At 43.8% G+C, this 10,496-nt stretch overlaps 1 protein-coding gene across 1 annotated transcript; it reads right to left on the bottom strand.

Moving 5' to 3' along the window:
• Positions 1–6,918: 6,918 nt before the first annotated feature.
• LOC310860395 (centromere/kinetochore protein zw10 homolog) lies at positions 6,919–9,219 on the bottom strand (the record flags this gene model as incomplete). Its single annotated transcript, XM_083767277.1, has 1 exon — positions 6,919–9,219. The coding sequence occupies one exon, from the start codon at positions 9,217–9,219 to the stop codon at positions 6,919–6,921; it is 2,301 nt and encodes a 766-aa protein (XP_083623403.1).
• Between the last annotated feature and the right edge of the window lie 1,277 nt (positions 9,220–10,496).

Below are 10,496 nucleotides of genomic sequence, written 5' to 3'. Positions count from 1 at the left end.
GATCCAGTCGCGGTGTGCCGCGGGTTCGACTCCCGGACCCGACACGGCCTTTACCGCATGTCATCCCCCCATCTCTCTCCCGTTTCCTGTCAGCCTACTGTCTGTCCCTTAAAAAATCAATAAAGGCGTAAGCCGCAAAAAAATATCTTAAAAAAAAAAAAAAAATAGGCTATCCAGCTATGCAGAAATGAGCATAACAGAACACCTAGCCGTTAATATAAGATTTGAGAACGGATCAATCACATTCGAAATATCAGTTGTGCTGATTAGTGATTAGACTAGTTTTGTCAGAGCAGCAGCATTATTGGCTTAGGAATGAAACAAAAATGGCAGGTATACGCTTCTGTACTTTAACATCAGTGATTATCGTGGTACTTGGAGAGAGGTGGTACTTCAGTATAAAAAAAGGTTGGGAACGAATGGCCTCGCACCTCAGCCTAAATCCCTCAAACACCTCCCCACGGTTACATTATGCATGCAGGTGTGGTTTGAGGGCGTCAAAATAAAGAAACCAATCACCGTGCCACATTTTCAGAGAAGACTGCGCAATCCATTACTCATTATCCTCAATGATATCTCACCTTACACTATATGGCCCATGGAAGAGCAACACTGCCTTGGAATACATTTATATTTGATACAGAGGGTTGATTTGTGTGTCCAGTAGCTCCTCTATCTATCAATTCTATCATCCACTCATTCCACTCCGCGACCAACACAGTCTCACTCGCAATAAAGCAGGGACTTTGTCCTAACCTGTGTGGGCAAGATTACAATTGTAAGGAAAGCGCATCAACACGCCCACGGGCACACCTCCAGCCGCAAATAAAGGAGTTGGCCGCAATGTTTACGGATAGTGGAAGATTCTAAAGCCAAAAAGAGAATGCTTCTGGTTGCGAACGCAGTGAGCCACTTACTATGACAGCAAGGGCTGAATGTCTGTGTGTGTGTGTGTCACGCTGTTACACCACCCGCCCGCCACCAGAGGGCGCAGCTGTAGCACACACACACACACAGGGCGCAGCTGTAGCACACACACACACACACACACACACAACCACACACACACGAGCTGCGTTCGCTTCCCGCGTTTGCGCGTCTTACTTGTGATAAACCTGCCCTGATTGGTCCTTAACTACTTCAGGGGGAGTGAAATCCAATCACAGCTTAGCGGTGCTACGGCCGCCCCATGATAGCTTGAGAGAAAAAAACTCATCACTATCTCGTATTTGTCTTTCAAATCCTTTTATGTCTGATTAAACAAGGTGCAAGGTTCAAGTTTATTTAATGTCCCAAAGTGCTAATTGGGTTGCAGCATAGACAGTACATCAAACAACAATACAAATAAAAACATAAACAGTACACATAGCAGATACCAAAAGTACAGTAGCCTAAAGTGCACGTCGGCCATAGAAAGTGCGTGTGCAACTGACAACTGTGCATAGATACGAGACCAATAAAGTGCTCATAAGGTTATCTCCTTGACCTACCCACAGCAGCATTCAATGTGCAAAGAGAGACGGGGAGTCGGGAGAAAGGAATATTTGTGCCTGTTTTTTGTGGCACAGGGGGCTCACAAGCAAAGGCCTGCTGGGAGGAGTTTGTACTCTCCATTTAATGGGTGAGCAGCATCAGAGCAAATCAATACACAGAGCTTTGTTGAGCACCTGTTTCTTAAAGATATGTTCTAGGCTATTATAAATCCTATGGGCACTGCAGTGCGCTCGGGCAGCCCACATCACCTTCCACAAGGCTCGCCATTTCTGGGAGAAGCTATTCCCATACCAGGCTACTGTCAGGATGCTCTGAGTGGTAGCAGAGTATAAGGATTTTAAGGGACACTGATGTTTGGGAGTTGATGTTTTTAGACATTTTAGTATTCGTGTCCATGATGTCATGGACACTGGGCTCACTTACTTCCTGGACTACATGTTGTCTCAGTAAGACAGCCCTCCACCTATCCACAAGGAGGAGCAGTGCACCAAAGCATTACAGTGAGACCAGTGTCCATAACATCATTGACACTTTTAAATACTAAAATATTTAAAAACACATATTAGTTATTACCCACATACATCTGTGTAGAGCTAATCTCAGGCACCATTGGCCCAGTCGATGCCACACACACCCCCTGGATGCCCCACATTTTCCAGAACGGCCTGTTATAGCGCCACCATGAGGCAGAGTTTTGCCAAACACATTTCTTTAAATTACTCGTACACATTTTGTCCATACATCACGTAAATTGGTACACACTATCTCTATAGTCATGTGATCAACACGGATCTGTCTGATTTCTCATATTCCATCCCAATTGGCTAATACTGCTTTCAAAGTTTGCAGCATGCTCTGCGTTCAAATCATGAACGCAGAGTGCGATTTCTGTGAAATTTTGCATGTACATTGCTACTATAGGCCGAGGAATAAATCGCACCCTTTTCACATTGGCCTCTTATAGCGCCACCAGCCGGTGGACTTTTGCAAAACACATTTTTGGAACAAAATGCCTCAAATCATGACTTTGAATGTCGAATTGTCATCAAAGGCATAAGAATAAATGGCACCCTTTTCACATAGGCCACACATTTTAGCGCCACCAGGACGCCACGATAATTTAGCGCACACACTACCCTCAGACAGATTTTACATGGCTGTAATGCAGCTTGATTTATCGGTCAGCACATGACTGTGTTGCTCAACAACAAAAATGTAATATAATTTCAACTGAAAAATATTTCAATACATTATCCTTAACTCTATAGGCTCTCTCTGTGTACTTCATATTCCTCCTGCCTGCTATTCCTTCCAAGATGATGGATGGTGTTGAATATCCACTAGGACAGCTGGTCATTAGCCTAGAGGGTGTGTTTATGTGTACTGTATGTGTACAACATGTGTACGAGTCAGTCTGTCTGCCTGCCTTTCTGTCTTTGTAAAGCCATATTTAAACATTGTCGTATGATGGTGTTGCATGCAAAACAACAACCAATTTAAAAGCTCCGTATGACAGAATGTATGATAGAATGTATTTGAGGCATATGCCATATGTTTACCTCACAGACGAGAGGGCAGAACAAAAGACATGCAGAGATCAGTGAGCTTGTTGTGAGGACCTTTGTAGGTTGACATTACAGTGACATTGTAATGCATCAGATAATAGGCCTAGGGAGCAGGCAACACCTGCTGTCATTCACTCAAGATCATTAAACAATATGGCCATGTCCAAATGGCAGTGACAGTATTTGTGAACAATAATTATGAATCTGTCTTAAACTGTGGAAGTACTCGTTTGTACATTGTAGTAGGCACATTATAAAACTCATGGGGCGTAGGGGCCCTTTTTCCTTCATTTGGGGATTTAGTATTGTGTGGGAGGTGTGGCCCCGTAAAACTTGCTATATTGTGCCACAGCCTAAGGGCTCAATTTTCGTCGCCACAGTTAGTTACCCGCAACGAAGGCCATGAAGCAATATAGCACTGGGCATAACGGGCAACGGATAAGGGATCTCTTAAAGGCAATGGTAATTTCAGGGATTTAGACAGGTAACCAAAATACCAACTTTAGTGGGGGAACAAGCCTTCCCCACTGCTAAATCCTCAAATAGTGAATTTAGAATGCCGAAAATGGAGCCCTGTGTCCCTAAAAAAAACCTCCATTACCCCTTACATTATGCATAGGTGTGGTTTGGGCGTTACAATGATTAAAGCAATCACTGTGCCACCTGCCATTGCCTTTAAGAGATCCATTATCCATTTAACATTATGTCCAGATATTTACACTATGGCCATGGAAGAGCTGCCTTGAAATATAGCCTATTTATATTTGATACAGAGGCCGGGTTGTTTTGTGTCCAGTAGCTCCAACACAGCCTCACTCGTGCTGCCGCATGTTTATTACTTGCGGATAAAGCATGGCATAAGATGGAGCCCATGATATCCTAAACCCACTGCTGTCACATAATCACACCGAATGTAAGTTGATTACCTCAACTAATCGCTCTGCATGCCCACCCCCTTACAGAACAATAAGCCCACAACAAAAGCAAAGGATTTACTGCATGAGTCAGGTAGTCTTTGTTCCATTGCACAGCAAGAGCTTTATACGCATGTTATGCCCCTTGCCCCCTTCCTGTTTTCACTTCACAGTTTAAAGGCAAAGGAAAGCTGCCTACAAAGACTGGGCTCTTTATTGTTCCCTAAACCAAGTATACCCTTCAAACGCCAAGGCACAGCCCATGGAACCCCAGGAGTGCATCAATCTCTTTAATATGGAGCTCTCACTCTCTCCCTGCAGACACACACACACATACAGGTACATACAAAATATAGCCAGCTTTTAATTCCTTCCAGTGTGCTCTGAGTCTGCTCCAATACGGTGACACCTGCCTCTGTAACTAGAAGGTGAAATGCACCTGAAAAATGGAAGTAAAAAAAGTCATCACCTTGAATCTTGTTTTTGAGTGGTGCAACCACTCCAAGTAACAGCAATGTCCGTGTTAACCTATGTGACTATGTGGCTATGTGTTAGCCTATGTGACTATGTATGTGTTAACCTATGTGACTATGAGTACCAGTAGGGGTGCTGTTGTGCCAGAAACGGAGAGAGAGAGATAGTGCTGCGCTGTTGCCTGCTAATGAGAGAGAGAGAGAGAGGGGGGAGAGAGAGGAGTTGCACCACTCAGTTCACACGGGTGTGATTATTCTTCTATAAATGGTGCATTTATATAGCGCCTTTATCAAGGCGCTTTACAGAGATTGTGCATTACATTCACCCATTTACACACACATTCATACACCGATGGCGGCACAAACCAGCACATCAGGAGCAATTAGGGGTTCAGTGTCTTGCTCAAGGACACATCGACAGTAACTCTGAGGGAGCCCGGGTTCGAGCCGGCAACCTTGTGGTTACCATCCAGCCACTCTACCCCTGAGCCACCGCCGCCCCCTCTATCTTTGTGCAAATTGTCCTTTTACAGTTGCAGTGCCAGGGGTCACATAAAGAACTTTGTGAACATATAGTCATAGTCCATTTAAATTTGTCCAGCCGGTCACAGGTTCGAGTCCCGATCCCAACAGCCTTTGCTGAGTGTCAGTCCCTATCTCCCTCTCCCCGTCTAACTTCACTTCACTATCAGTAAAGGCATAAAAATACCAAAAATAAATATTTTAAAAATGATGTTGTCTTATTGGGTTCTATATTCATTTCATTTGTCCCATTTGTCAATGAATAGTCTCTTGTAATCTCAAAGCATTGAGTTAGGGCCGATTCACACTCCTATTTTAGAGCCGAATAAAAGTCGGTTCGGCGCTGTAGAGCCTACAATGTGACGTCATTTGAGGTTCGGGGGGGGGGGGGGGGTACCGTCCTAAAGTCGGCTCTTCGGTGCTACTGACGAGCCAAAATCATTTCGGCACTACAGCGCCGAAACAGCGGTAAAATAGGAGCATGAATCGGCCCTTAGTTTCTCCATTACAAATATCTCTTCCACATTGCCCAGCCACTGCTCATGTCTCAGAGGATCCAAGCCAATCTACATCGACATGTTGTGAGCTTGTAGATTGGCTATTTGAACTATTCAAAAAAGTTGTTCAAAAAAGTAAAAATAAATTAAAACAATTTGATGACATAGTCCTAATTACCAGCTGCTGCCTTATACATTTGTCAATTTATGTTATCTTTTAAACATGATACGTTTAAAAAAAACGAATCTTTTCACCATGATCATGTAAGATGACAACTGAATTCATATATACAGTGTATATTAGTGGTGGGCATAAATTCATTATTTTATTAGATTAATCTCACTGCAATCCTGGAGTAAATCTCGATTAATCTCGATTAAAATGGCTCATTTGAACTCTGCCGACGGCATTCAAAATACGTGCGCTACCTAAATAATGGACTTTGGACTAAGATATTGGTGGTCCTTGACATGAAAATGCTTGAGAACCGCTACTCTAAAACAATATTGGACAATGATGTTTGACAGTCCGCACTATAGTTGCTTATTTTAGACTTATTTTATGACTCTTTCGGATTTTCTGACTTGATCTGGCCTATTAACATTTTCATAGACCTGGATGCTTGTTTCTCTCTCAGTCATGAAATGTGGCAACCCTGGTCAAAGCCGTGTATGTTGTGATCATATTGTGATGCAACAGGCTGCTGCCTGGATATGGAATATGGCTCCATCGTTGCCTCTTTCTTTTCTAGTAAGTATACATTTTTGTTGGCGTTGCCTATTAGTTTGCATTGCACATTGGGCTCAGTGGGCTATTTCCGAACGCGCCCAGTCACACACACGCACACACATGTGTGCGCGCACACACACACAGCCCGCCTCCTGGCCGCTGCAGGCCCAGCTCCCAGACCCAATTTTGAGAATAGATTATAATTATTTTATCGCGCAATAAGAGTCTCGCATTAACGCAGCACGTTAACGCCAATAACGGCGCAGCAGTAATATATATATATATATATATAAGCCCCGGGCTGAATTAAAACAGTTGCACTGTGTTTAGAAAAGCCGATTTGCTCGTCTACATATGACGTAAATCCTTCATTCATTGTCAATGGCATTTAATGTTTGTTTCCACAAAAAGCCGATTTATTCAGACACATATGACGTAAATTCTCCTTTCATTGTCAATGGCAAATGTGACAAGAGTTCAGGACAAAAAAGCGCCCCTCAAAAACAGGTGAGAGTAAAGAAAAATCACACTTGAGTAAAGTGAGGGGCACCCACTGTGGCTGCCACATAACATCACTGCTTAACGCAAACAATAAAAGTCCATAGACTTGGCTGCCACATGATATCAGGAGTGAGTCTTGTTTTTTCGTGGGACATTAATAGTCCATAGACTTGTCATTTCTGAAAGCCAGACGTTGGAGGGGCTAGTACTACTCAAAAATGGCTATTTTATTTTGGTTAGAGCAACAGCTCGTCTCTCTGTGTTCTGAAACAAGGCTCGGATCAGGCTCTTCATCTCTGAACTGGAGAACTCCAAAGCTAAAGGCCCTTTGCCTTCTGCCCACCTGTTGACAATCTCCTGGAGGCTGGCCCTCAGCACGATAACCAGCTCCTTGAAGGTAATCCATTTATTGACATAAATGAGCACTTCCTCCTGGTATTTCTTGTTCCTGATCTCCTCAGCCAGGGGTATGAAGACCAGGGGACCTTTCTCAATGATGGTTTGACACAGTGTATGGAGGTGCTTTCCATCTTCGGATGAAATATCCTCTAGCATCGTAATTTTAGCGATGACTTCTGAGATGGCAGTGTTGAGGAGACTACCTATAGCTTTACAGTAGATATTGGGAGGTAGGACATCTTGCCACACTTTGCCCAGTTGTTTCAATTGATGAATAACCTGTCTGAATGCCTTGCTGGCTGCTGTGTAATTGCCCTCGTCATCCACATTGGAGAAGTTACGAGCAGTAGATAGTCTCTCTAGGATCTCGGCCTTTTGGACATTGATCTGGGCTAGGAAGCAGTGAGCACCCAGTTTCCGGAAACTGGGTACCATGTCGACAAAGGTGACAACCCCTTCACTGAGTGGATGCAGATGGGGCCTGAACTGATGGCCCAGTGTGAGCAAGTGGTGGGCTAGGTACATGCAGTTGTTGTACTGGATGGCTGCCAGGTAGGGGAACTTGAGGAAGTTTTCTTTATGATATGTTGGAACAATGTCGTAGAACAGCTGGAATATGTTTCTCACTGTGATAAAGAGTTGTGTGGCACAAGGTGGAGAGCTTTCCACAGCTTCACACAGAGTGGTCAGGGCCAACTCCATTATTTGCTGGACAGATTCGCTGATGTAACAGGCAGGCAGACACATGGTTTGGGCTGCCAGTTGCGTATCATTGTCCAGGCTCATCTCATCATTGGGAGGGATCTTCTCCTTGTTTCTGGTGCCTGAACCTGGATTTGGTAGGTTGGGAAGGGCCAGCTTTGAATCTGGTGTGATTCTGATAGTGTTGTGCATGTTGGAGATCATGAGTTTACGTGCAGCCACAATGACGTCCTTGCACTTCTTGCTGGCATAGTGACAGTTGACATCTCTTGCATAATTAAGCAGTTCTGTGGATTCACCATGCAGGTACTGCATCTCTCTAAGAGACTTCTCAAACTCCTCCGTCTCCTTGATCACCGTATTGTATTTTTCCAACTGGCTGCTGTTGGTAGGGATGGAGTAAAGGAGACACTCGTGGATGATACAGTGGGACACTTCCTCCCAGATCAGATCACCCAAGATTCCTGACAGCTTCTTCTCACTAACTGATACATTTAGCAGGTGTGAGTGCAGTGTTCTGAGCACTATCAGGAGCTTAGTGTAGACTTGCGAAGGACTTGGGTGCTCCATATAGCTTTCCTCTAAACTTTGTACTGCCAAGATAGTGCCTTCACCCTGTTGCTCCATTGCATTCACCAACAGGGTGGGGTACATTATCAGTGGCTTCAGCATGTTCTTCAACAGAATTTGAGTGAAACGTTTCATCTTGTGATGAAGTACTCCCTGGATTGCAAGAGCTTGAACAAGAGAGCAGAGCAGAGCGGGAGGACTCTGCTCTTCATCCTTACTGCATCCCAGAGTCAGATGTAGCTCTGTCCTCACAAAAGACTTAATTTCCATCGACTCCTGTGAGGATGGAAGTTTCCACATGGCTAATCTCTTCCACTCCTCCCCCATCTGGTAGATGAAATTCTCTCTCTGGACATTTAACTCTGAGATAAGTGATCGCAGCAGGGGAAGTTCCGAACTCTTCTCTTCCAGAGAATCCACATTGCCACTTGCCCTTTCTAACTGTTTGGCTGCTTTCACATAGTTCTTCTCCAATAGGGCTTTGGCAAAATCTTCCATTGCATGGTGAAACTCTTTTAGGTGTCCCAGCATTGTGATAATGACAGTGTTTCTCTGCAACTGTTGCTTGAGCTTCTCATACTCAGCCATGTTCACATGGATGTTCTGCAGCACCTCAGTCTCGATGCAATCTTTAAGAACATCAATTTCTTGGGAAACATGATTGACTTGCCCCAAGAGCTCCTCAGCCCCTTGTAGACTAGGAAGGAATTCAGTATATCTCTTGTTTATCATGTCACATATGTCTTCCTTTGTATCCACCACCTTACGAGACAGTTTGGTTATTTTAGTGGATAGGTCTTCTTTCTCTAGTTTCCCAGAGCTAGTCAGAACTTCTGTAATGAATGATGCCATGTCCTGTCCAAACTATTAGAGAACACAGAAGCCCCAAACTGATAGTGTGTCCCCTAACATCTCATTTGTGAAGGTCAATTTATGCTATGCGCGACAAGTGTTGAACGTGTTGCCCGACGATAGTGACGTAAAAATGACGAAATGGGTCTTGGAGGACCTTCGCAAAGGGGGTCACATGCCTCTGGAAACGGCAATAGTCACAACTCCCGCTACAGCTTAGACGGGCACCCCCTGTCGACATCTTTAAAGCACAGCTCAAGACCCACCTCTTCACTCTTGTTTTTAGTTGATCTTTTTTAAAACCTCTGTGTTCTTATGCTGCGTTCACAGGGGAAGATGAAACGATGCAGACTACCAACAACATGACGTTGCAAAGAGAAAGACGGAATGATGTATGTACTCACTGACATCCTTGTCCTTGCACTTCCTTACACTTCTTGCTGGTATAGTGACAGTTGACATCTCTTGCATACTTAAGCAGTTCTGTGGAATCAACTTGCAAAGACAGAATGATCCATGTACAGTAGCTGCTCCAAATCAACTCACAACGCGCCTATGCAGCGTTTCATCTGCCCGTGTGAACGCACCATTATTCATGTACTCACTGTTCTGCCTGATTTCCTGCGGTTTTTATGTTCTTTGCTATTGTTTTATTGTGTTAATGTTACTCTGTTTCTGCTTGTTTTAACGCTGTTTTACATTTTTGTTTCTCTTTTCTGCCCTGTAAAGCATTTTGAGTTGCATTTTTATGTTATGAAAGATGCTATGCTATATAAATAAAGATTATTATGGACATAAAATGTCACATACTCCCAAAAGTATACAACCAACAATATGATAGAAATAGACACTGGATGATGTTACAGTAAAAGCAAACCATACTGCATCTGGCCGTTGACCCCGACTCCTCCCCACCACGGTTGCTAGCCCCATCCTTCCTGCAATCGCTGAGTGTTACAAGTACTTTAGTTTTAAGCTAACAAATTCAGTGGACGTCACAGTGAGCTCAAACATTGGCCTAAATATGGAGATGACCGACATCATAGTGGTAATCATCTATAATAGTCCAACATCCACTTTTAGATTAGATTCCATTATTGCGCCCGCCGATCGCAGTTAACTATGTTAACTGCGATCTAGTTAACGTGCATTTCCTGTCAGTCAGTCATGCCATATATGGTCATGCCTCATGACATCACGTGATGTCATCAATATTAAGCACATATATGGATATCCCTGATGTCATCAATATTGGCCAGCAACTCTACATCTCACCT

The sequence above is a fragment of the Protomyctophum parallelum genome (genome assembly GCF_964188405.1).
Source record: "Protomyctophum parallelum genome assembly, chromosome: 6".
Lineage (NCBI taxonomy): Eukaryota > Metazoa > Chordata > Actinopteri > Myctophiformes > Myctophidae > Protomyctophum > Protomyctophum parallelum.
Note: the sequence above shows the minus strand (reverse complement) of the source record. Positions and strands in the feature narration are given on the sequence as shown.